The sequence below is a fragment of the Mustela erminea genome, chromosome 10 (assembly GCF_009829155.1).
Source record: "Mustela erminea isolate mMusErm1 chromosome 10, mMusErm1.Pri, whole genome shotgun sequence".
NCBI lineage: Eukaryota > Metazoa > Chordata > Mammalia > Carnivora > Mustelidae > Mustela > Mustela erminea.
Window position 1 is genome coordinate 51,889,596 of NC_045623.1, and position 27,666 is coordinate 51,917,261.

The 27,666-nt window shown below is 34.7% G+C and overlaps 1 protein-coding gene across 3 annotated transcripts in view; it reads left to right on the top strand.

Moving 5' to 3' along the window:
- ANKRD13C (ankyrin repeat domain 13C) overlaps positions 1–27,666 on the top strand; it is a 100,361-nt gene that overhangs the window by 16,829 nt on the left and 55,866 nt on the right. For all 3 annotated transcript variants that reach the window (XM_032301480.1, XM_032301481.1, XM_032301479.1), the window contains exons 2-4: positions 5,376–5,417; positions 18,081–18,185; positions 22,647–22,732. In XM_032301480.1, the coding sequence (XP_032157371.1) occupies positions 5,376–5,417; positions 18,081–18,185; positions 22,647–22,732 (233 nt within the window). The remainder of the gene's footprint in view (positions 1–5,375; positions 5,418–18,080; positions 18,186–22,646; positions 22,733–27,666) is intronic.

Here is a 27,666-nt window from a genome sequence, read left to right on the forward strand (position 1 = left end):
AAATCTTTCGATTCAAAATTTAGAAGACATGCACATATTCTATAAAGGGTAAGAAAAAGGTTTATAACTACTCATTAAATTAATGAAACAAAAATGGAGATGAGAAATAAAAGTGTGGACTTTCTCATTTTTTGTTAAAGGGAATTGGGGTGCCTGGGTAGCTCAGTTGGTTAAGCATCTGACTCATGATTTCAGCTCAAACCGTGATCTCAGGGTCATTAGATCTAGCCCCACATTGGGTTCCATGCTCAGAGTGGAGTCTGCTGGAGATTTTCTTTCTCTTGCTCTCCCTCTACCCCTCCCCCCGCTCATGTGCTCTTTCTCAAATAAAATCTTTTTCTTTTCTTTTTTTTTTTTTTTTTAAGATTTCATTCACTCATTTTACAGACAGAGAAGCAGGCAGTGAGAGGGGAGGAAGTAAGCTCCCTGCTGAGCAGAGAGCCCGATGATGCGGGGCTCGATTCCAGGACCCTGGGATCAGGACCTGAGCTGAACGCAGAGGCTTTAACCACTGAGCCACCCAGGCACCCGTCAAATAAAATCTTAAAAAAAAAAAAAAAAAAAAAAAGAAAGAAAGAAAAAGGAAATCAAATGTGTGGTTTATTTCTTTACTTTGTTAGATAAATGTAAGTTTAAAAACATTTTTTTAAAAAGGTATTAATTTTGCTACAAATAGAATTTAAAATATGTGTCTATATTCTGTGTTACTGCAGAAGATAAGTTACATTTTAAAATTCTAAATAAATAAGAATAGATAAGAAAAACAAAAGCACTTACAAAATAGGAGTCTCCCAAAGTCTGTTTATGATAAATAAGACTTTCTCTTTCTGTATCACATTAGTAATGTTCTTGCCATTTTAAGTGAAACTCATTGCAAACTAGCTTATGCCTAAAGGTATTTATTGATTCACATAACTGAAAATGGTAGGGTAGGAGCTAGTATTGGACATGTATGTATATACAGTTCTTGCAGGTCAGGACTTTTTTTTGGTTGTTGCTTTGTTTTTTAAATAATCTCTTAGCTTTGCTGTTAGAGCTTCCTCCTTTTCTCTTGCAACTGAGCTTTATTTATTTCAGCTTTCAACCTTTGTACTTAACATTTTGTGCTGGAGAATTCTTTGTGGGAGGAAACTGTCCTATGCATTTTAAGGTATTTAGCAGTATCCTTGGCCTCTACTCTCTAGCTGGCATTAGCACCCCCACTCCTCAGTTTTTATAACCAAAAATGTGCTAGGCATTGCTAGCTGTTCTCTTGGTGTAAAATTGTCCTTGATTGAGAACCACTAAACTATGTTGTAGAGAATATTTGGTCCCATACTCATCTTAAAGCACTGTAGTTCTAGCGGTAAAAGACAGTCTTCCCTATGAGTTCTAATAAAAGAAAAAAGGAAAGAAAGAAAAGAAAAAACTTTTGGAAAAGAACCTTGACCCAGGTGGTTGTTGTGCCATTTCCTGAAACATTTTCTAGTTGGATATCAAACTGGTTAGGTTTGAGTCATGTGTTCTCCCTGGTTCATGTACTTAGTGTATAAGGTTTGTCATTGAGGGGAAGGAATAGGGAAAAAATTTCCAAAAATAGTAACCGTGACATCTGTTAGAAGAAAAGGACTTTTAGGAGACACATCTAAAGGAGACGGGAAAAAATGGAAAATTTATTCTTGAGTTAATGATAAAAAAATATGAATGGCAAGATTAGTTACTGATAAAATTGAACTTCAGGTAAAAATGACTTAAAAGCACTGAGAAAGTAATTGTGATAGAAGTTATAATCATTAGTGCTAATAAAATTATCTCATCTTTATGCATTAACAGTACCAAAGAATGGAAGGCACAGAATTACAGATTCGGAGAAAAGTTAGCAAGTAAAATAGAAGTAGAATTTCTGCCTATAGTAATAATAGACTAGATGATTAGGACTAGTCTTCCTTTGAAGCAAATAAGAATAAAATATTCAACTTAAGGGTATTGGAGATCTAATGAGGTAGAAGAGAATTACTGGGTCAAGATCTGGCAGAAGATGGAAATCCAAAGATTTGAGCCTTACATTTTAGGTTATTTTGCCTCAGTAGTTTTTGCAAAGCCAAAAGAAGTAGTTAAGAGGCTGAGCAGCACTTTTTATAGCCTCTCTGGGCTAAGAGGACAAAAGATAGAGGTCAGGCCTACCAAATGTGGGGTATCTCTTAAACACTGCTGTTTGGGCTGTTAACTGAGGAATACGAATGACCAAAAGGTAAATCAGTTCTGATGGAGGCTAGAGCACAGCTTTGAGTCATTTGTGAGGGCCAGAAAAAAATGTCAGTCTGTGGGTTAATGAAGTGTAGCACCCCCAGCCAATATGCCAAAAGCAAGTGGAAGTATCTGGAGGATTTGTTGCTTAGGCTTCCAAGTTTTTATATAGAGAGCTCATTAAATGCTATATCCAGTATATAATTAAAGATGACCAGCACTTTAAGGAAACTGAACAACATGAGTGAGAACTGGCGGGGAGGGTACCCATCAGAGCTTCATTTTTTGTAATTATTATTAGAGGATTTAAATATAATAGTATTTTTTATATTCTTGGGAGATAAGAGACAAGTTGAATATTTATTTAGTTTGAATATTTTATTTTTCAATAAAAATTGAAATCATGTATTTGAAAATGAACTAAATAGAAATTCTCAAATGGAAAATACAAGCTGAAATTCAAAGCTAAATAAATAGGCTTACTAACAGGTTTAGATCCTGAAGAAGACAGAATTCATGATCTTGGAAATAGGTTTGAAGAACATATCTATAATGAAAATGGAAAGGGAAAGAAATTTAAAAAACATAGAAAAGGTGACAAGTTCTACTATAATTGAACCCCCAGAGAGAAGAGAAGAAATGGAACTAAGGCAGTATTTGGAGAGATACTTGCTGAGAGTTTTACAGAACTGTTGAAAGACACTGACTTGGAGATTCAAGAAGTCTGACCCAAGCAGAATTAAAAAAGGACTCCACATTGAAGTGAAATGGCTGATGATATATAGCCAGGAATGTCAACATTACTTTTAGAGGAGGGGTAGAAAGTTCTATGGCTAGGTTTTCATCAAAAAAGGAGACCATAAGACCAATATAGTGCAGGGGAAAAATAACAGCCAGTCAATAATTAGATACTCGGTACAGTGTTCTTCAAGATTAGAAGTTGAACACACATTTACAAATAAGAACCTGAGGGAGATCACTTGTCAAACCTCCACAAAGGGTAATCTTGAAGGATATGTTTTGGATAGACGAAAAATGATTGTGATGGAAGGTTAGAATTAAAGGAAGTAATGTAGAGCACAAAAATGGTAAGTAAATCTAAATGAATGTTGACTCTTTAAGAGAAAAATACAAACTTGTAGAACTAGATAACGGCCTGAAGGAAGATACCTAGCTCCCTAAAAAGTCTGAGCTATTTGGAAAATTGAAGTTTGTCGTTTTGGAAAATAGTCTTATACCGATAGCTTGGTATCTAATGACGTTTACTTAAGTAGTATTGTGAGCAAAACCTCTTTTCTGGGGACATGCTTCAATGTATGATTATTAACAAAGTTTGCATATCTCAACTGGAATTCGTTTTGAGGTATGAAAACTGCCTAGTAGCTAAGGGAAATTTTATTTTGGAAAATCATAATGTGAATTATGTCCCCAAATCTTCTTATTGTTTTTGTTGTTCTAATATTAAGATGAAGAAATTGATTGTAGCCCAGGTTTTTGTTTTGTGAAATTATTTACAGAGAAAATATAAGTTTAATGAATTTATTAAACTCCTAAATTTTGCACAAAAATTGTATTTACAGCCAACAATTCATATTCCATTGTGCTTGTATTGAGCAAAAGATTTTGTGTGTGTGTGTTTACCATTTTGGTAGTTTTGTCAAGCTAAGAGATTGGTGTAGATCATATATAAGGTTTTTAAAAACATAGTCAAATCTTGTTTTATCCTGTATTTGATTTTTTGGTAAGTGTGCAGCTTTTATTAACAAAAATTGTTCCTGTGGTACCTTCTGTAAAAATGCTAATATCTGAAAATTAGTATACATAAATTTATTCAGTAACTTTATTTTAAAATACTACTGTTGGGGCGCCTGTGTGGCTCAATGGGTTAAGCCTCTGCCTTTGGCTCAGGTCATGATCCTGCGTCCTGCGATCGAGCCCCACATTGGGCTCTCTGCTCAGCATAGAGCCTGCTTCTCCCTCTCCTGCCTGCTGCTTCACCTACTTGTACTCTCTATCTCTGTGTTAAATAAATAAAACCTTAAAACAAATTATCTTCGGGCGCCTGGGTGGTTCAGTGGGTTAAGCCGCTGCCTTCGGCTCAGGTCATGATCTCAGGGTCCTGGGATCGAGTCCCACATCGGGCTCTCTGCTCAGCGGGGAGCCTGCTTCCTCCTCCCTCTCTCTGCCTGCCTCTCTGCCTACCTCTCTGCCTACTTGTGATCTCTCTCTGTCGGATAAATAAGTAGAATCTTAAAAAAAAAAAAAAATTCTGTTATTTAAAAAAAATTACTGTAGGTTTGCTTTCTTTTATAATCAAGATGTTTTTAGGCTACTGAGGTGGCTTAGGATGTCATTTTGAAATTAAATTAATCATTATATAGCAACTAATAGGCTATAGTCCAAACTTCATAGCATAGCCTCTAATCATCATTATCTTTTGCTCATCTTTCCGATTTCATTATTTACTATTATCTTTACTGCCACTAGTATAAAATAAAAATTTGCTTCCTAAATATAAACTATTCTTGCATTTGAATTTAATTTGGGGGTATTGTTTTTGACATGGAATACTAGTCATTGTTGCTTTGTTTGCCTTTAAATTTCTAATCCATTTTTCAAGACTCATTCCAATCTATCCCTCTTCAATAGTTAATTGTATTTGTACAGGCAAAATTAAGAGCTATATTTTGTGTTCCATTATCATGCTATACTCTCTTCTGATAAATAAGAATAGCAATTATTTATTTTCATATAAGACTTCTGAACAAATTGAGGACTGGGATTAGGTCTTTTTTGGTATCTGTCCCCAAAGATGAGTATATAGTAGGTATTTAAATTGCTGAATGAACAAAGAATGATATGATAAAGAAATTAGAAACAAAGGAGTCTATGAAATCTATTGGGAGAAGAAACCTAAAAGCAAACTGAGTATCCTTTTTAGGTGAGCGTTGAAGGGCGAGGAATAGAATACGTTGTGGTTAGAAACCATGTCATGTTCTCTTTCTTTGAATTTGCCTATAAGGAAGATCATTTTGCAGTCACATTATTTTTGTTTCAAATATGTCAGTGAAATTTCTGAAGGAAATAAAACCACCTTTAAATAAAATTTCCAATGTTTTTATACTAATATAATTTTTCTTTAATTTTAGGAAACACTCCTTTACATCTTGCTGTGATGTTAGGAAATAAAGGTTAGTAATTATTTCCTTTCTTATGTTTAACTTCACTCATGTAATTTCAGATTTAGTTAAAATTTTTAAATTTTGTTTTTTGAGTTTTTCAAAATCTACCTGATTATTTTATTGGCTAATTGAGTTGGGATTCAGTATATTAAAATTAATATTTTCTCATCTTCTGTAGTTTAACTTAAGAGTTAGTGGAAATCCTGTACTAATTTTATGCTTTTTGAAACTATGTTTTTTTCTTATTTTATTATTTCATCAAGTAAGTATTTATAATTTCCAACTATTAAGATTTATTAACTATTGTAATCCTTTTAATATTCAAAGAGTTTATAAGATTTTTAATAAGGATTGTTTTATATATCTAAACTCAGAAGACTAACCTTTTTTATGTAAGATGGAACTTGTATATTCTTTAATTTAAAAAAACCTTCATCGACAGATGATTTAGAAGATTTACTTAAAAAGAAAAGATTTTATTTATTTATTTGAGAGAGAGAGAGGGAGAGAGGGAGAGCATGAGTGGTGAGGGGGCAGAGGCAAAGGGAGAGGGAGAAGTAGACCCACTGAGCCGGGAGCCCAGATGCAAGCCTGATCCCAGGATCCTGAGATCATGACCTGAGCATAAGGCAGATGGCTAACTTACTGAACCATCAAGGTGCCCCTAAAAGATTTACTTTTTATGGCTATCCCTAGAAGTAATAAAATCTTCCCAGTGATCCTGGAAAGGGAGGATTTCAGGTAGTGGATCGGCAACATTTTGATGCTGGATTTTTAAATTTTAGATGTGTTTGATAAAAATTTTTAAAAACATATAGTCTTAAATTTTTAAAAAGGGTATTGAAGTTTTGTTAACACTTTTCTTTCTGTTGATCTAGAAGTATCATTCTGGAACATCTGTTATTGTTACATGTTATAACACATTTGGTGTAAACATTTGATCTGAATGTATGCAGATCCCAGGAGTGTAACCAGAACTTGCTTTGTTGAGAAACAAAATTCTTTTGTTAGTTTTTTTTTTCCCATTAGTTTGGTTTTTAAGTTTATATGCTTAAGCATGTGATCTACAGACTGATTTAATTTTGATTTTAATTCTATATAAATTGGTGACTCAAATTTTTTTTAGTTCTTTTTTAAATTTAGTTATACTTTTTTTTTTATAAACATGTATTTTTAATTTTTTATAAACATGTATTTTTATCCCCAGGGGTACAGGTCTGTGAATCAGCACTCACCAAAGCACATACCCTCCCCAGTGTCCATAACCCCACCCCCCCTTCTCCCAACCCCCCTCCCCCCAGCAACCCTCAGTTTGTTTTGTAAGATTAAGAGTCACTTATGGTTTGTCTAGTTATACTTTTTTTTATACCTTCTTGCAAGGAACACTCACTGAGTAACTTCTAAGTAAACAGAGATTTATTAAGTGGCTACATATTATAGAAACTGAAGAAATGAGGACTGATTATATCTCAGGAAGAGAAATGACCAGGACTATATGAGGAATCAGGCTTCCCACCCCTGCCACATCTCTCTCTATGTACCTGCTTACCTACTATATGTCTATCTCCTATGGTGTGTCTGCTTTTTTTTATATATGTGTAAATTACATTTATTATATATAACGCTAAGAGGAAGACAAAGCAAATGTGATAAAATGTTAACAACTGTTGAAACTCAGTATGGAGTATTTGAGTGTTTATTGTGATCATCTTTCTATTTTTCTTTTTATTTGAAATTTTTTATAATAGAGTATTGAAAGAAAAACAGAAATGGCATTGTTGGGGCGCCTGGGTGGCTTAGTGAGTTAAGCCTCTGCTTTTGGCTTGGGTCATGATTTCAGGGTCCTGGGATTGAGCCCCGCATCGGGCTTTCTGCTCAGCAGGAAGTCTGCTTCCCCCTCTCTCTCTGCCTGCCTCTCTGCCTACTTGTGATCTCTGTCAAATAAATAAATAAAACCTTAAAAAAAAAAAAGAAATGGCATTGTTATGTTTTATCATAGGTTTACTTTAGCCTGTCTAAATCATATTTCATAGAACATTAGTTTTATGGCATACTGATAAATATTTAGAGGAAAATAGTAATTTCAGGTCAAATCAATTTGGAAAATAGTGGGTTAATATGTATTAAGCAGTTTTTTATTGTGGACTTTCTTAGAACTTTAATATGCTAATATGCATTGTGACCTTCTAAGTTGGGACAGGTGGTGGATACATAGTCGTTGTTCCCCAAAGTTATTTGATTTTTTTTTTCCACATGTATCTTGAGAGACTAGAATTCTGTGGAATGTATTTTTGCAGAACACTTGGTTAGATGATTCAGGATCTGAAAATAATATTCACTTTTTCTGAGTCCTTTTCATCTAGAGTAGGTACTATAGATAATATGCTGATCCATTTGCATTTTCTTTAGTTGCATATACTTTTTTGTTTTTTTCTTTATGGCCTTTAATATTTTTGAGATTTGCTTAAACAGGAGCAATACTGAAATGTGCAGTGGAAGATAAAACATCTACCTTATTAATTCTATAAATTAATTTTGCATTGTACCACTCTTCAGTCTATGGCAATCCATTCTCTTTTATCTTCTTCCTTAGAGATAAATATGCTATACCTTTACTGATATCATTGTTGAAGAAAAACTTGCTATTTGTATGCTTGTTTGTAAACACAGTAAAAGGACAAAAAGTATTTGTTGATTGACTTAAAGAGGGATATCCTACGACTTTTGCAGTATTACCTATTTTTTCAACATTAAAGTCTGATTTTTTTCCTGAATTTCTGGGTCTGTTGACCATGTTGGCCTTCTAGTCTGGGAAGTTGTTGAATTATGGATTTGAGTTGAAGTGGAAAGAGCATTATACCTAAAGAAGATTTCAGGAATCTTTAGAAGATGAAATAGAAAAGTAATCTTTATTTCTTTATTTCTTACCCTTTTCGTTGGACATCAAAGAAAGGTTCATCAAACCAGTTGCTGCACCTTTTAGTATTTGTGCTGCCGAAGCGAGCACAGTGCTGCACCTTTTAATTCATTCTTCTGGATCTGCAGTTTTTAACTTTTTTTCCCTAAGATAACTCTAGAGTTAATATGATTTCTTACTCTCATTAGAGTCTTTCTCTGGATGCTCTTCTTTCTTTGCATTGTCCTATTTATCCTATTCTCTCTCTTTATATTTTATTATCTTTATAGCTCTTGCTTCTTTGTATGTGATTTCTGTTCTTCATAACTTCATTTTATTCAGTTTCCTCAGGTCCTAACTTCTTTGTGGCTCATTTATGCATTTTTTTAAGCCTTAGTGCCTTGTTGTTAACTATCTTGTTTTTTTATTACTCACTGTTAAAATTACTGGGCAAGGGATTTGATTGATCCTGCCTTTTCTTTTTTTAATGTATCAGAATATGTCATAGGTGACTGGAATATTTATGATTATCTGACTTTTTTAAGTTACTCATTTCTACATTGGTTGAATTGTGATGGGTAGCCATTCAGGCTTTATGGCATATTAGAAAACGTAGCTGACGTGTCTAGCATATGTATAAGTCATACCAATCTTATGCCTTAGTTTATATAACTGGAATATTGCTTTAAATTGTCCATCTTTTTAATAATTTTAAATTAAAAATTTTAAATGATTTTAGGCTATTAATATATACATACCAAAACAATAGAAATAAAACAGCACAAAGATATAGAAAAGTATCATCTCTTCTACTTTTTTCCCTGATGTAATTAACATTAATAGCCTAGTGGTATCCTTGTACCCCTTTCTCCTTACTTATATAACATAGGGGCTTAGTTTGTTTTTACTGAAGTTGAATCACCATACACAGTACTTTGTGATATTTTTTTTTCATGCAGAAGTTTATCATGAAATAGTTCTGTAAGTCTGTAGATACCTATCCACGTTTATGTTGCCCTAACTTCGTTATATGTACACACATCTATAGCTACTCACATAAAACCCCGTGATCCTAGGTTTCTTGGAGAATCCATTTTATTTATTTAAAAATATTCTTTTTAGCTGGGCTGTCATCCTTTTTCCTTGTTAACCTCCTTCTTTTTCTTTTTCAAAAATTTCAATTAGTTAGCATACAGTGTAATACTAGCTTTAGTTGTAGAATTTAGCGATATGATCACTTACATACAATACCCAGTACTCATTGCAAGTGTCCTCCTTAATACCCACCACCATTTAAACCATCCCATTGCCCACTTCACTTCCAGTAACCATCAGTTTGTTCTCTGTAGTTGAGAGTCTGTTACCTGCTTTGCCTCACTGTCCCACCCCACCCCCCAAGTTCATCTGTTTCCTTCTTAAATTCCATATGAGTGAAGTCATATGGTACTTGTCTTTCTCTGACTTATTTCACTGAGCATAATATGCTCTAGCTCCATCTACATCATTGCAAAATGGCAAGATTTCATTCTTTCTGATGACTGAGTAATATTCCTCTGTGTGTGTGTCTGTGTGTGTGTAGCACACCTCTACTTTATCCATTTATTGCCCAGTGCGCGTTTGGGGTCTTTCCATAATTTGGCGCATGTACTCCTTCAGGGTGCATATACTCCTTCAAATCAGTGTTTTTGTTTCCTTTGGGTAAATACCTAGTGGTTCAATTACTGGATCATAGGGTAATTCTGTTTTTAACTGTCTGAGGAAACTCCATACAGTTTCCTATTGTTTTAGCCACTCTGACAGGTCCGAGATGACATCTTATTATAGTTTTGAGTTGTATCTCCCTGATGTTGAGTGATATTGAGCATCTTTTCCTCTGTCTGTTGGCCATCTGGATGTCTTCTTTGAGAAAATGTCCATTCATGTCTTCTGCCCATTTTTTTAACTGTATTATTTTTTTGGTTGTCAAGTTTTATATGTTTTTTATATACTTTGGATACCAACCCTTTATCAGAAACGTCATTTGCAAATATATTCTCCCAGTCCATATAGGTTATCTTTTAGTTCTGTTGGTGGTTTCCTTTGCTTTGCAGAAGCTTTTCATTTTGATCAAGTTAGCAGTTCATTTTTACTTTTGTTTTCCTTGCCTCAGGAGACATATCTAGAAAGAAGTCACCAGCTGATGTCCAGGGGATTGCTACCTGTGTAGGATTTTGTTGGTTTCAGGTCTCACAGTTAGGTCTTTCATGCATTTTGAATTTTTTTTTTTTTTTTAATACGGTGGAAGAAGTTGGTCCAATTTCATTGTATATTGCTGTCCAGTTTTCCCAACGCCATTTGTTGAAGAGACTGTCTTTTTTCATTGGATATTCTTTCCTGCTTTGTTGAAGATTAGTTGACCATATAATTGTGGGTCTATTTCTGGGTTTTGGATTCTGTTTCATTGATCTATGTGTCTGTTTTTGTGCCAGTACCATACTGTTTTGATCACTGCAGCTTGGTAATATAACTTGAGGCCTGGAATTGTGAAGCCTTCAGCTTCGCTATTCTTTCTCAGTGTTGTTTTGGCTATTTGGTGCCCTTTGTGGTTCCATACAGATTTTAGGATCGTTTGTTCTAGCTCTGTGAAAATTGCTGTTGGTATTTTGATAGGCATTGCATTAAATGTGTAGATGGCTTTGGGTGGTATAGACATTTTAACAATATATGTTCTTCCTATCCATGAAGATGGAATGTCTTTCTGTTTCTTTGTGTCATCTTCAATTTCTTTCCTCAGTGTATTATAGTTTTTAAAGTAGAGGTCTTTGACTTCTTTGGTTGGATTTATTCCTAGCTGTCTTGTGTTTTTCGGTGCAATTGTAAATGGGATTGATTGGTTCCTTGATTTCTCTTTCTGCTGCTTCATTATTGGTGTATGCAGCAGTTTTCTGTACATTGAGTTTGTATCCTGAGACTACTTAAAGCCTGTATCAGTTCTAGCAATTTTTGGGTGGAGTCTTTTGAGTTTTCTACGTAGAGTATCATGTCTGCTGCCAATACGGAAAGTTTGACTTCGTTCTTGCTGATTTTGGATGCCTTTTATTCTTTTCTGTGGTCTGATTGCTGAGGTGAAGGCTTCCAGTACTATGTTAAATAACTGGGGAAATTGGACATCCCTGTCTTGTTCTTGACGGTGGAGGGAAAGCTCTCAGTTTTTTCCCATTGAGAATATTAACTATGGTTTTTTCATATATGATCTTTATAGTTTTTATTATTATGGACTTGTTATCTCTAAACCCACTTTATTGAGGGTTTTTATCATGAATGGATGTTATACTTTGTCAAATGATTTTTCTGCATCTATTGAGAGGATCATATGGTTCTTATCCTTTCTTTATTAATCTGGTGTATCACATTGATTGAGTCATTGTTGCAAACCACGAGTAAATCCCACTTAATTATGGTGAATGATTTTTTTAAATGTATTTTTGAATTCAGTTTGCTAGTATTGTACTGAGAATTTTTGCATCCATGTTCATCAGGGATATTGACCTGTAGTTCTCTTTTTTAAATGAAGTCTTTATCTGGTTTTAGAATTGGGATTATGCTGGACTCATAGAATAAGTTTGAAAGTTTTCCTTCTGTTTCTATTTTTTGGAATAGATTGAGAAGAATTGGTATTAACTCTTCTTTGAATGTTCAGTAGAACTCCCCTGGGAAGCCATCTGGTCCTGGACTTTGTTGGGAGACTTTAGATTACTGATTCAATTTCTTCACTGGTTAATGGTCCATTCAAATTTTCTGTTTCTTATTGCTTGAATTTTAGTAGTTCATATGTTTCTAGGAATTTATTTCTTCCAGAATGATTTTTTTGACATATAATTTTTCATAATATTCTGTTATAATTGCTTGTATTTCTGTGGCATTGGTTGTTATTTCTCACTTCTTATTTTCTTATTTCTTATTGCTTATAAATTTATTTATTTGGGTCCTTTCTCTTTTCTTTTTAATATGGCTGGCTAGGTGTTTATCAATTTTATTAATTTTTTCAGAGAACCAGGTCCTGGTTTCATTGATCTGGTCTACTTTTTTTTGTTTGTTTGTTTTTAGTTTCTGTATCATTTTCCCACTCAGATCTTTATTATTCCCCTTCCTCTGCTGGCTCTAGGCTTTGCTTTGTTTGTTGTTCTTTTTCTAGCTCTCTGAGGTATAAAGTTAGGTTGTTTATTTGAGATTTTTCTTGCCTCTTGAGTTAGGCCTGTATTGCTATATACTTTCCTCTTATGGCTGCTTTTGCTTTTACCCAAATGTTTTGGATCATTGTGCTTTCATTTTTATTTGTTCCCTTGTATTTTTTTTTTTTTAAATTTCTCCTTTAATTTTCTGGTTGACCCATTCAGTCTGTAGTAGCACTTTCCATGTATTTGTGGACTTCCCAAGTTTTTACTTGTGGTTGACTTGAAGTTTGATAGTGTTTTGGCCAGAAAAGATACATGGTATGATCTCAACCTTTTCTTTTTTCTTTTTTTATTTTTAATAATTTAAAAAATTTTTAATAAATATATAATGTATTATTAGCCCCAGGGGTACAGGTCTGTGCATCGCCAGGTTACAGCACTCACCATAGCACATACCCTCCCCAATGTCCATAACCTCACCACCCTCTCTACACCCCTCCCTCTGGCCACAGTTTGTTTTGGGACATTAAGAGTCTCTTATGGTTTGTCTCCCTCCCGATCCCATCTTGTTTCATTTATTCTTTTCCTACCCCCAACAAACCCCCCATGTTGCATCTCCACTTCCTCATATCAGGGAGATCATATGATAGTTGTCTTTCTCCAATTGACTTATTTCGCTAAGCATAACACCCTCTAGTTCCATCCACGTTGTCACAAATGGCAAGATTTCATTTTTTGATGGCTGCATAGTATTCCATTGTATATATACACCACATCTTTTTATCCATTCAAAGAGTCCCCTTTAGTATTTTTTGCAGGGCAAAAAAGTCCTTTAGCTTTTCACAAAGTCCTCTAGCTTTTATTCATCTGGAGAACTCTTCATTTCTCCTATTCTGAATGGCTGTGACCTTTTCTTGTTTTTTCTTTTGGGATGAATTCCTCCATCTTGGCATTTTGTATATAGGTCTCTGTCTTCTCTGTGTTAGAAAATCCTGTTATGCTTCCTGTTCCTGTGAGTAATGGCTTTATGAAGAAGAGGTCATATAATGTCCAGGGTCTGGCACTTGAGGAAGTGCCTCTGGTGTGTGCTGCCTGTACTCTGCTGCTTGTTTTCACTGCCCTTTCCCTCAGGTCAGTCCTCTACAGAGGCTCTCTTTGCCTCCAGTGGACAGTGTCTAGACTTTGGCCAGAGTGGGATGGGTTTTAACTAGGTGTGCTCTGGTCTGTTTGTTAAATAAGACCTGATGCTATTTCCACTAGAGTTGAAGCTTTGCAGAACTCTATGGTCAATAAATGTGGTGTGTGTGGGAGTTTGTGCTGGTCTTCCTGGGAGAGGGGTCTGCTCGCTGGTCATTGGGCACACTTGCTTGAGAAAAGCAGCACCAGCAGAGCAGATGGGGCAGGAGCTGGTGTAAACATGTTAGGTAGGGAGTGTTGGTGCTGTGCTGTTTTCTGAAGTTGGTTTCTGCTGAGGGACCTGGGAGGGAAATGGCTCCAGCCAACTCCTTTGTCCCGGGAGAGGGGAGTCCATGCCTGCTGCTCTCAGGTAACCTTCCCAGAAACGCAAATAATTTCCGCTCATGTTTCCTAGCCATTTTTGCGATCCCTGTTTTCATATTACCTGTGTCCAGTTTGCTTGTCTGCCTAGAGCAGCACTATTCAGTTTGGGCTCTATCACAGTCAAGCCTGCTTACTTTTAAGATTTTAAGAGAGCATGCTGACATGAGTGGGGAGAGGGGCAGAAGGGGAGGGAGAGGTAGAGAATCTCAAGCCAAGTTCTCACTGAGTGCAAACCTGATTCAGGCTCAATCCCAGGATCTGGAGATCATAACCTGAGTTGAAGCCAGGAGTTGGATGAGCCATCCAGGTGCTCCCAGGTCTGCTTACTTTTAAAACTTAAGACTTTAGGGACCTTGTTGCTGCCCTGGGCCCGACGCAGGTTTGACCCAGAAGGGCGGTGGTGCCAGTGTTAGAGGTGTGGTATTTGGAGCAAAGCATGCTAAACAGCTAGTTTCCAGTGTCTGGGTTAGCCTCTGCACTTACACTGAGGGACAGGGGAATGAAATAGTGCCCGTGGGCTCTTGTCCACAGAGAGACACTGCCATCACAGATGCACTCCAGGAAGAGTAAACGGTCTCCCTCCATGTATCGTAGGTGATCCTCAGATTGTGCTATCTTCCCAGGGGTGGCATGCCTGCCTTCTCTCCAGCAGTAGGGCAGTACCCTCAGGTCTTTATGCCAGCGAAGGCCGGGACTTCTAAAACTCCAGTCTTTGAGTCCTGCTGGTTGCAAAACCTCATGAGAATCAGCCCCTCTCATTTTCCCAGCCAATGGCTTTGGGGAAGTGTTCTTCTTGTGCTTATCCCTGTGTGCTCCACTCTCTCACATTTCTCCATAACCAGGGCTATTTCCCCTCCCCAGCACCCACAATCCTTTTCTCTCTCAAACCACTTCTCTGCACTTCCCACCTTCCTTGTTGTGGCCTTTTCTCTCCATTTAGTTGTGCAGTTTGTTCTATCAATCCTCAGGTCGAGTTCTTGGGTATTCAGAATGATTTCATGATCACAATGAACATTCTAATACTCTACCTAGGTTCAGTAGTTATTAACATTTTATCGTATTTGCTTTGTTTTTCTCTTAGTGTTACATATATTATTTTCACTGTATCATTTGAAAATTAGATGTAGACATCATGACATTTTACCACCAAGTACCTTAGCATGCATCTCTAAGAATAAGGACATTCTCTTTCATAACCACAGTATCATTATCACACTTTTTTAAAAAAAAGATTTTACTTATTTATTTGACAGAAAGAGCACAAGCAGGGGGAGAGGAAGGCAGAGGGAGAGGGAGATACAGGCTCCGTGCTAAGCAGGAGCCCAACATGGGCTCGATCTAGGACCCTGGACCCTGACCTGAACTGAAGGCAGATGCTTAGCCACCTGAGCTACCCAGGCACCCCTATCATTATCACACTTACGAAAATTAATAATATTGTTATAATCTCTAATATCGAATCCATATTTTAATTTTTCCAGTTGTTCCAAAAATTTCTTTTATATGTACTTTATATTGAATCAATATACTCATTTGCATTTGGTTGTTATGTCACTTTATTTTAATCTAGAAAAGTTTACCTGCTTTTTCTTCTTCCTTTGTACTTCACTTTTTGAATAGAATTTATAGAATATTTCCCATCTCAGATTTGCCTAATTATTTTCTCATAATGTAATTTAACTTGTTCCTTATCTTGTATCTTTTCTGCAAATTCAAAATTAGTAAGACTTGATTTGATTCAAGTTAAATATTTCTGGAAAGAATACTGCGTAGGTGATGTTAGGAACTTGATATTATGTCACATTAGAAACACATAATGTCAAGTTATGCCACCATTAATGCTGTTATGTTTGGTCACTTATTTAAGCTGATGATCTCCAGATGTCTTCACTGGAAAGGAACATTTTTCTCTTTGTAATTAATAGGTGATCTTGGGATAATATTTTGATATCATGTGAATATCCTCTTTTCCGGCACCATAGCATTTTACATAATGGCTTTAGCATTCATTGAGGACATTTGCCAAAGTCAGTTATTACTTTGATGATGTAATATACTAATTTTCAAATTCTGCCATTTCTTCTACATTTATTAGCTGGCATTTTTCAGAAATTGATTGTCTTTAGTTTAATGTGTTATAACTAATCATTACTCTTTTTGATGCTCTGTTTCCCAAATTTGGCCAGTAGCTGACCATTTGGCCTTGTTCCTTTGTCCTTTTGATATGACACTATTCTTTTTTTTTTTTTAGATTTTTATTTATTTGTTTATTTGACACAGAGAGAGAGAGATTACAAGTAGGCAGAGAGGCAGGCAGAGAGAGAGGTGGAAGTAGACTCCCTGCTGAGCAGAGAGCCCGATGTGGGGCTCGATCCCAGGACACTGGGATCATGACCTGAGCCAAAGGCAGAGGCTTTAACCAAACACCGAGCTACCCAGGCTCCCCAATATGACACTATTCTTAAAAAATGGCTGTATATTACTCCAGTGGTATAGATGCATCCTGTTAGTCAGTCATTCCCCCATGGTGGATATTCATTTAGTTTCCCATATATTTGCGATTATAAACTGCTACAATATATATTTTTGTACATATATTCTCTCCTCTTTTTGGAGGGAGGGAGAGGGATTAAAGGGAGGGGGAGGGGCAGAGGTAGAGGGAATCTTAAACAGACAACACCAGCACAGAGCCTGATTGTGGGGCTTAATCTCGGGAAATGAAGAGTCGGACGATTACTGACAGAGCCACCCAGGAACCTCTCTTACACCTATATTCTTATATACTGCTGTAGACTTTCTTAAGCACATTTGTGAAATTTCTATGTTTATATTACTTTATTCTAATAAAACTTAGTATAGTTATTCCTAGTTCTGTGTGCTGGTATAGTTACTCCTCCCAGAACTAAGAATCACATTCTTCTTCCACCTGTGTTCAACTACATGATACTGTCATAAGACCCTTATTTCCTTCAAAACACTTATCATTATCTGACTTTTTTTTTTTAACTTACTAGTTTGCTTATTTTCTTCTAACAAAGGATGTAAGCTCTCTGATAGCAAGACCTTATCTTCTCACTGCTTATATGGAGGACTTTAAATGGCATGAAATAGGCACTTGGTAAATATTTGCTGAATGATTAATTGAATGAATGAACGAACCATTCCTTTAGGAAATTTGGAATGGATAGCCATCCTAAATTTCCCATGAGTCTCAGTTTTGAACGTTTTGCTTATTAATATACTTTTTATTTCTAATTTTTAAGAAGGGTATCCGCACCCTATAGGAGGGTCTATACCTTACACTTCTTTTGGTTACTAGACTGTCCAGGTTTGTCCTTGGAATCATAAACAGATTTTTTCCTCTTTTGGGTGTTTTCCTGAAGTAAAAGAATTGTAACATTTGAAAATTAAGGGTTTATGGAGGCATTACCTTTTTGAAAGCACTTTTTTTTCTTTTTCAATTTTTTCTTTTTAAAGATTTTATTTATTTATTTGACAGAGAGAGACACAGCGAGAGAGGGAATGCAAGCAGAGGGAGTGGGAGAGGGAGAAGTAGGCTTTCTGCCGAGCAGGGAGCCGGATGTGGGGCTCCATCCCAGGACCCTGGGATCATGACCTGAGCCAAAGGCAGATGCTTAACTACTGAGCCACCCAGGCTCCCCACTTTTTTTTTTTTTTTTCTGAAATAAATTAGGAACTTTCCACTTAACATTACATATATACAAATCCTCTTTTGAGTTTTATTAGTAGAATTTTGATGTAAATTACTCTTGGGGATCCTGGGTTATCTTTTAGACTATGGAAATATTCTCAAAATAGTACTTCTTTGGAGAGATACAATCTATTTTTAAGTAATGGAATGGATACTTCTTGAATCTGAGGATCTGAAATAACCTTGTTTAGATATATAGGACTTTTAAAAATTATTTTTCTTTATAGTACCATGTTTATACTATAGATCTATTTGTATTACATTGGTTTCTTAAATTTCTAAATGATTTTTGTATTTAGGGATTCTAAAAATAACACGATGTTTGATATTATTACCACTTCATGTTTCAGAATGTGCCCATTTACTTTTGGCTCACAATGCTCCAGTAAAGGTGAAAAATGCTCAGGGATGGAGCCCTCTGGCGGAAGCCATCAGCTATGGAGATAGACAGATGAGTAAGCAATACAAATTACTTGTTTTTGCTATAAAAATATATTTTGCTATCTAAAAATATGAAGTGATGCATTTGATATAATTTTCATTTAGTGTAACTTTCCATAGTATGAAATGTTTGTAGTTATTTATAAACTTATATGTGAATTATTCATGATTTAGGAACTTGGATATTAGATAGTACATAAAAAGAATTGAGGAATCATGTTTGAAAGTGTATTATTTATAAATTTTTTCTTTTACACTATTCTACTCACTGATAGGCTTCCACTGTTTTATTTATTCAATATGAAGTATTTTTAAAAGCACTGAACCCTGATTGTCCTTTCTGGCAGCTAATTATATGCAACATTAATTGGAACTGAAAATAATCAGTGTGTTATAACAGTTATCTTTTTACTTTAATTGGTGGGAATAGGCTTGGCTGAAAGTGAGAAGAAAGTCTCTTTGTTTTGGTCTTTGAGAATTTAAAAAAAAGTCACATGTTTTTTCACAGTATACAAAGTGTTCAGTTACTCTACCTTCCCTCCTCCTATTCCAAATTTTTTTTTTCAACTTCATATACAGGTTTTATTTTTGTTAAGCACATCTCAGATAGTTTTTATAAAAATGAATTTTATAAAATTTATAAAAATAAAATTTATAAAATTTATAAAATTATAAATTTTATAAAATCTAAATCTGGATGAATAAGAATATTATATTTCTGGAAATATCTTTTTATACTTTGAGGTTGGAAATAATGAAATCTTGACTTGTGGAAGGAACAATAAAATTTTGGGCAGTTTTGTTAAATAAGTGCATTAAGATTGAACGTTCTTAGGATGTTATGTGGATTTAGTTCTATTTGATACTTCATTTTGGGCTCTTATGTCTTAACTTCATATGTAATCCACATACTACATCTTTGTGGGGCTTCTTTGGCAGCTTTTAATGGTGACGTTACATTTGGGCTTAGGATTTAACGAGATAAAATTGTGATGATTTAACAATTATATGAATATATATATATATATATATATATATATATATTTGTTGTTATTCATTGACAGTTGTCCTTTTTGGACAAAATCAAGAGACTCTTTTGAGAGTAAGAAACCATAGTAATCCTAGAATTATGTCAGGGAAAGGACAAAAACATGTACAGATAAAACAAACTGAGAATAAACTAGAAGTTGCAGCAACCAGTCTGAAGGACTGGTTTTCTTTGATATTTCTAACCCATTCGTAGAATGGAGAGGAAACCAGATGGACTCCTGGGTTTCTGACTTAAATTGAGACTTATGTGGCTTTCACATAACTTTTATTTAGAGTCAGTGAATATTTTTTGAATTCTTAATACAAAGCATGTATATATAGTAAGATGTTGAGAATGAAGACATGGTCTCTGCTCTTTAGGAGCTTAATCTATTGGGAAGGTCAAGAAACCGTTTTCTTGAAAAATCAGTTACTAGATTTTAATATAAAATATTGAGGCCCATAGTAGTTAAGATCTGCTTTTAAAGTGATTTTTTTTTACTATAGAGTGATGTCTTAGATATATATTCTGAATAGTATTCCTTTGCCAGTCACTGTATCATTATATATCCATAATTAGTCAGTGCTTTTTAAGTTATTTCCCATCATATGAAATGGAAATATTTAACAGCTAACTTAAAGAATAGGAAATTTAACAACTTTTAAGCTACATATTTAGAAATATATGGATGTATTTATAATGGTATTAAATGGGTCTATACTTTGAAATTGTTTTAAAAATTATGACTTAAATTTTTGATTATTTAGCTTGTGTTACATTAAAATTTTCTAGGCATAGAAAATTACATTATTTTTTAAAAATTAGAGATAATCTTAATATAATTTTTACTGAATTATTATCTAATTAGCAAAATATAATCTGATACTGTAAATTATTAGCAAGCACTGTGACCTATTTCTTTTTTGGTCTGATTTCTGCTGATGTTTTTGTGCTGTAGAATGAAATCATACTGTATTTTTTGGAGACTATTTAAAATTATTTCACTTAGGGAGGACACCTGGTTGGCTTAATCAGAAACGCAGGTAACTCTTGATCTCAGGGTCGTGAGTTTGATTGCCCCAGGTTGTCTGTAGAACTTACTAAAAAATGAACTTTAAAAAAATAGAATTATTTCACTTTAGAGTTAATAAAATTTCAAAATTATGTTGCTTTTCTGCCTTATGATGCATAGTGAATAGTAATCAGCATAGATCAGTATCGGAGAGCTATCAGTCTTGGATTTAATTAATTTGATGTTAGATTTGTTGAGTTTGAGTTATCTATGATATGTCCACAGAACTGTCTAAATAAGAAGTGGGAAATAATTATTCTGGAGCATAGAAGGAAGTGGAGAGCAGAAAATACAGATTTAAGTAATTCTTGGAGCAGGAGGGCATAGTTCCAAAGGTTTTAGGCACACCCAACTGAGTATTTTAAAAGTACTTTGTGTGGGAAAAGAAAGAGAAAGTTAATTAAGTTATGGTTTATTGGAGTTCTTTATTTGAGTCTTTGTATGAATTCTAATACCATCCAAATCCTCTAAAGCTAATTTTATCTTTATTATCAGTCATCGTCAATGTGATTCTTAGAATATGGAAGTACAAATCCTGATCCCACAAAAACATACTGCTAATTTTGTATAATTGCATTCTGAATGTTTGTTTCCATTTTCATGAGAAGGTTTGAGTTGACGTTATTTTTTAATGTAATGTAAATCTCTTTATCACTATCTTTTTAATAATGTTTGGCCATTTTAATGTAACTGTTATTTACTACATGTGTTCAGTCAGTTTCAATATATTTACCTGGTGAAAAATATATAACTTCTGCTTTTTATTAAGATTTCTTTTCTATATAGGAGTTGAATTCTTTCTTTTCCTTACATTCACAGAGGTTTGTTTGAATTTGAAGGCAAATTGCCTTCCTTAAAGGCAAGGAAGATTTATTAAAATACTTGAGTTTATTATAAATTATAAAATTTTAATTATAAAATTTTAATTAATTATAAAATTTTAATTAATCATAAAAAGAATTCTTCTACATTTGGCTAATAAAGCTTTTATATTAAAGTTAAATCAAACAAATATGAGGTTAACCAGATTCATATAAATTTATATCTGGAAGGAACTTTAATGATGTATCCTGGTCATTGGTTCTCAGACTATTTGGATGTCACAGGCCAGAAAAAATTTGTATTTGAGGATTGAGGTGGAGTAGGTAACACTTCATTTTAGGGTGTAAAAATTTTAAAAAAAGATAATTTGCTTTCTTGCTGTGATCACCATTTGATTAAAAAAAGACATTTTGAAACCAAAAATAGCAGAAAGAATAATCCTTAAATTGAAAAAAATATTCATTTTAGTGCATATCACTGGGAGCTTGAACAGTTGGGCACTGAAATGTAGACTTGTATTTGGAAGCTATTGACCTACATCACAAAGCTAGCTGTAGGACTATATGATGAGATGAGGTTACGCACCTTGGTTTCTAGGGCTCGTCTCAGCCTCTTCTGTTGTTCCAAAAGACCATGAGTAATTTAAATTTGTTGTTTGATTTTTGACTCTTTAAAATACAGTGGGGTTATGGGTAGAAGTGTGGTTCAAGGTAAGAATAGATTGCACCGTTTTTCAGATTTTTCTCTAGTTTTTTTCCTATTTTGGCCATTGTAAACAAAACAAATCTGGTTCAAGCTTTCAGTACTGTCTTCTTCGTTTTTCTTTTTTTTTTACCTTTTGCTTCTGTATTCCACATAAGGCTTTAAGTAGTTTATAAGAATGAATATTGTAAAATAGTAAAAATAATAGTATTTTTAAATGTATATGAATATATATATTCAGATATATAGATATATGTGAAAAATATGTCAGGACTAAGAGGAAGTCAGCATGTAGTGATGTACATATTTTCCCCCAGTGCTTATTTTCTATCTTATCTTTTGTTAGGCTTACTTGATTTAAGTCTAATATTTTCCCTTATTTCAGTAAATGTTAGGGACTGATTGATATTTGCTAGTCAATTTTAGACCTTTATTCTAATAGGTAAAAATTATATTTACTTAATTGCAGGCACAGTAGTAAGCAACTTATATTGAGCCTTTACAGAAATTCTGTGTAGATTTCACTTTATTTTTTACTTGGCAAATGAAAGAAAGAGACTGAAATTTAGGGAAATTAAGTAACTTGTCCATTTACATATAGCTAATAATTAGTAAAGCTGGAGTTTGCAGTTAGGCAGTGTGTTTAAATCTCGTCTGAACCATTGAGAAAAGACTATGGAGGGCTTCAGATTTTAAGAGATTCATAAGTTTTTTTCACGGATAAAATAGGATTCGTTTTTGTAAAAAAACGAAAAGTTTTTTGTATAAATTTTTTTAATTGAGCTGTAATTGACAATCTAGCATGTTGAAATTTATTTTGAATTAAAAAAAATTTAATTTGAACTTCAGTTACAGCTCTTTTAAGGAAGCTTAAGCAGCAATCCAGGGAAAGTGTTGAAGAAAAACGACCTCGATTATTAAAAGCCCTAAAAGAGGTAAGTTATATCTCTTTGCCAATCTTGTGCTAAAGAGCAAATTATAAGTGTATTTTTAAGCATTTTTAAAATGTAGTCTAATTTCTGGATTATTACAAGTCAAGAAATGGTAAAAGTCCTGTTTGAACTGAGCAATAATGATAAAACAAAATATCCTGATTATAATGGATAAATTTAATCCTATGGAAGCACCATTTACTTTTAACCAGGAAAGGAGATAAAGAATTACTGTTTTCAATGAATTAGATAAGAGGTCTAAGAAAAAAGGAGGTAGTTCATAAGTAATGGCAATAATTTTCCTTTGTCCTTTGGATTGGATGATCCCCTAAGAACTGAAGCCACTATCTGCTCCAGGAACAGCATTTTCTTTATATAACAAAACTCTTTTTGTCTATCCTACATTCTGATCTTAAGAGCTGGATGTGCTGGCATAGAAAGGAAGAGAGCTTTGTTTTCTCTTATTTTTGTCTACTGTATGTTTGATGTCTGAAAGAACTGTGAGAGATAGACCTATCGTGTTAACTGTGTCTCCTCTGAAGCATGCTTTTTTGGTTTTATATCTCAAGAGATAAATTTTTTTTTAGAATATTTGATCACAGTAGTTTCCTTAACAGTTATAGGCTTTGCTGTCTAGCTTCTAATTTGTGAAATACAAACTTAACATCTCATATGATGTAATTTCATATTTCAGATTTAGTAAATTTGTATTACCACTTTATAGAAAAAGTTTCTATTTCAGAGTGTCATTTGCTTAGTCCATTATGAGAGTGCACAAATAGTCATTTTGGAAGTTTATTTTATAAAACATCTAAAAGTTTGGCTATTTTTACAGTTATAGTTATTATTGTTTTGGTTATGCTGATAAATGGACTATTTATTGATACAAATTTTTTATTAATTATTTTTATTAACATATAATGTATTATTTGCCTCAGGGGTACAGGTCTGTGAATCATCAGTCCTGCACACTTCACAGTACTCACCATATCATATATCCTCCCCAATGTCCATAACCCGACCACCTTCTCCACACTTAGCCTCCCTTCAGCATCCCTCAGTTTGTACTGTAAGATTAAGAGTCTTTTATGGTTTGTCTTTCTCCCAATCCCATCCTGTTTCATTTTTTCCTTCCCTACTCCCCAAAGCCCCCACTCTGCCTCTCAAATTCTTCATATCAGGGAGATAATATGATAATTGTCTTTCTCTGATTGACTTATTTTGCTCAGCAATTGACTTGTTTCTTTGCATATCGCAAGATTTCATTTCTTTTGATGGCTGCAAAGTATTCCATTGTGTGTGTGTGTGTGTGTGTGTGTGTGTGTGTGTATATATATATATATATATATATCTCAATCACATCTTTATCCATTCATCTGTTGATGGACATCTAGGTTCTTTCCATGGTTTGGTGGTTGTGGACATTGCTGCTATAAACATTCAGGTGCATGTGCCCCTGCGGATCACTATGATTGTATCTTTAGGGTAAATACCCAGTAGTGCAATTGCTGGGTCGTAGGGTAGCTCTATTTTCAACTTTTTGAGGAAACTCCATGTTATTTTCCAGAGTGGCTGCACCAGCTTGCATTCCCACCAACAGTGTAGGAGGGTTCCCCTTTCTCTGCATCCTCGCCAGCATCTGTAATTTCCTGACTTGTTAATTTTAGCCATTCTGACTGGTGTGAGGTGTTTTCTCATTGTGGTTTTGGTTTGGATTTCCCTGATGCCGAGTGATGTGGAGCATTTTTTCATGTGTCTGTTGGCCATTTGGATGTCTTCTTTGCAGAAATGTCAGTTCATGTCCTCTGCCCATTTCTTGATTAGATTATCTGTTCTTTGGGTGTTGAGTTTGCTAAGCTCTTTATAGATTTTGGATACTAGCCCTTTATCTGATATGTCATTTGTAAATATCTTCTCCCATTCTGTCAGTTGTCTTTTGGTTTTGTTGACTGTTTCCTTTGCTGTGCAAAAGCTTTCGATCTTGATGAAATCGCAATAGTTCATTTTGCCCTTGCTTCCCTTGCCTTTGGCGATGTTCCTAGGAAGAAGTTGCTGCGGCTGAGGTTGAAGAGGTTGCTGCCTGTGTTCTCCTCAAGGATTTTGATGGATTCCTCTCTCAAATTGAGGTCTTTCATCCATGTGGAGTTATTTTTGTGTGTGCTGTAAGGAAATGGCCCAGTTTCATTCTTGTGCATGTGGCTGTCCAATTCTCCCAACACTTGTTAAAGAGACTGTCTTTTTTCCATTGGACATTCTTTCCTGCTTTGTCGAAGATTAGTTGACTATAGAGTTGAGGGTTTCTTTCTGGGCTCTCTATTCTGTTTCGTTGATATGAGTGTGTGTTTTTGTGCCAATACCATACTGTCTTGATGATAACAGCTTTGAAATAGAGCTTGAAGTCTGGAATTGTGATGCCACCAACTTTGGCTTTCTTTTTCAATATTCCTTTGGCTATTTGAGGTCTTTTCTGTTTCCATATAAATGTTAGGATTATTTGTTCCATTTCTTTGAAAAAAAATGGATGGGATTTTGATAGGCATTGCATTAAATGTGTAGATTGCTTTAGGTAGCATAGACATTTTCACAATATTTGTTCTTCCAATCCATAAGCATGGAACATTTTTCCATTTCTTTGTGTCTTCTTTAGTTCTTTCATGAGTACTCTAGTTTTTTGAGTTCAGGTTCTTTGCCTCTTTGTTTAGGTTTATTCCTAAGTATCTTATGGTTTTGGGTGCAATTGTAAATGGGATTGACTCCTTAATTTCTCTTTCTTCTGTCTTGCTGTTGGTGTAAAGAAATGCAACTGATTTCTGTGCATTGATTTTATATCCTGACACTTTACTGAATTCCTGTACAAGTTCTAGCAGATTTGGAGTGGAGTCTTTTGGGTTTTCCACATGAAGTATCATATCATCTGCAAAGAGTGAGAGTTTGACTTCTTTGCTGATTTGGATGCCTTTAATTTCTTTTTGTTGTCTGATTGCTGAGGCTAGGACTTCTAGAACTATGTTGAATAGTGGTGGTGATAATGGACACCCCTGCCGTGTTCCTGACCTTAGCGGAAAAGCTCTCAGTTTTTCTCCATTGAGAATGATATTTGTGGTGGGTTTTTCATAGATGGCTTTGATGATATTGAGGTATGTGCCCTCTATCCCTACACTTTGAAGAGTTTTGATCAGGAAGGGATTCTGTACTTTGTCAAATGCTTTTTCAGCATCTATTGAGAGTATCATATGGTTCTTGTTCTTTCTTTTATTAATGTATTGTATCACATTGATTGATTTGCGGATGTTGAGCCAACCTTGCAGCCCTGGAATAAATCCCACTTGGTCGTGGTGAATAATGCTTTTAATGTACTATTGGATCTTACTGGCTAGTATTTTGGTGAGAATTTTCACATCTGTGTTCATCAAGGATATTGGTCTGTAATTCTTCTTTTTGGTGGGGTCTTTTTCTGGTTTTGGGATCAAGGTAATGCTGGCCTCATAAAATGAGTTTGGAAGTTTTCCTTCCATTACTATTTTTTGGAACAGTTTCAAGAAACAGTTTCTTCTTTAAATGTTTGGTAGGATTCCCCTGGAAAGCCGTCTGGCCCTGGGTTCTTTTTTTTTTTTTTTTTTTGGCAGATTTTTGATGACTGCTTCAATCTCCTTACTGGTTGTGGTTCTCTTCAGGGTTTCCATTTCTTCCTGGTTCAGTTTTGATAATTTATATGTCTCTAGGAGTGCATCCATTTCTTCCAGATTGTCAAATTTGCTGGCGTACAGTTGCTCTAATATGTTCTTATAATTGTTTGTATTTCTTTGGTGTTGGTTGTGATCTCTCCTCTTCCATTCATGATTTTATTAATTTGGGTCCTTTCTCTTTTCTTTTTGATAAGTCTGGCCAGGGGTTTATCAGTCTTACTAATTCTTTCAAAGAACCAACTCCTAGTCTCGTTGATCTGTTCTATTGTTTTTCTGGTCTCTGTTTTATTGATTTCTGTTCTGATCTTTATTATTTCTTTTCTCGGGCTGGGCTTAGGCTTTCTTCGCTGTTCTTTCTCCAGCCCCTTTAGTTGTAGGGTTACGTTGTGTACTTGAGACCTTTCTTGTTTCTGAGAAAGGGTTGTATCGCTATATACTTTCCTCTCAAGACCACCTTTGCTGTGCCCCACAGATTTTGAACAGTTGTGTTTTCATTTTCGTTTGTTTCCATGAATTTTGTCAATTTTTCTTTAATTTCCTGGTTGACCCATTCATTCCTTAGTAGGATGCTCTTTAACTTCCATGTATTTGAGTTCATTCCCACTTTTCTCTTGTGATTGAGTTCTAGTTTCAAAGCATTGTGGTCTGAAAGTATGCAGGGAATGATCCCAGTCTTTTGGTACCAGTGGAGACCTGATTTGTGACCCAGGATGTAATCTATTCTGGAGAATGTTCCATGTGCACCTGAGAAGAATGTGTATTCTGTTGCTTTGGGATGGAATGTTCTAAATATATCTGTGATATCCATCTGGTCCAGTGTGTCATTTAAAGACTATTCCCTTGTTGATCTTTTGCTTAGAACATCTGTCCATTTCAGTGAGGGAGTGTTAAAGTCCCCTACTATTAATTGTATTACTGTTGATGTGTTTTTTTGATTTTGTTATTAATTGGTTTATATAGTTGACTGCTCCCATGTTTGGGGCATAGATATTTAAAATTGTTTGATCTTCTTGTTGGGTAGATCCTTTAAGTATGATGTAGTGTCCTTCCTCATCTCTTATTATAGTCTTTGGTTTAAAATCTAGTTTATCTGATATTAGGATTGCCACCCCAGCTTTCTTTTGATGTCCATTAGCATGGTAAATTGTTTTTCACCTCCTCACTTTAAATTTGGAGGTTTCTTTGGGTCTCAAATGAGTTTCTTGTAGACAGCATATTGATGTGTTTTTTGTTTTTGTTTTTTATCCATTC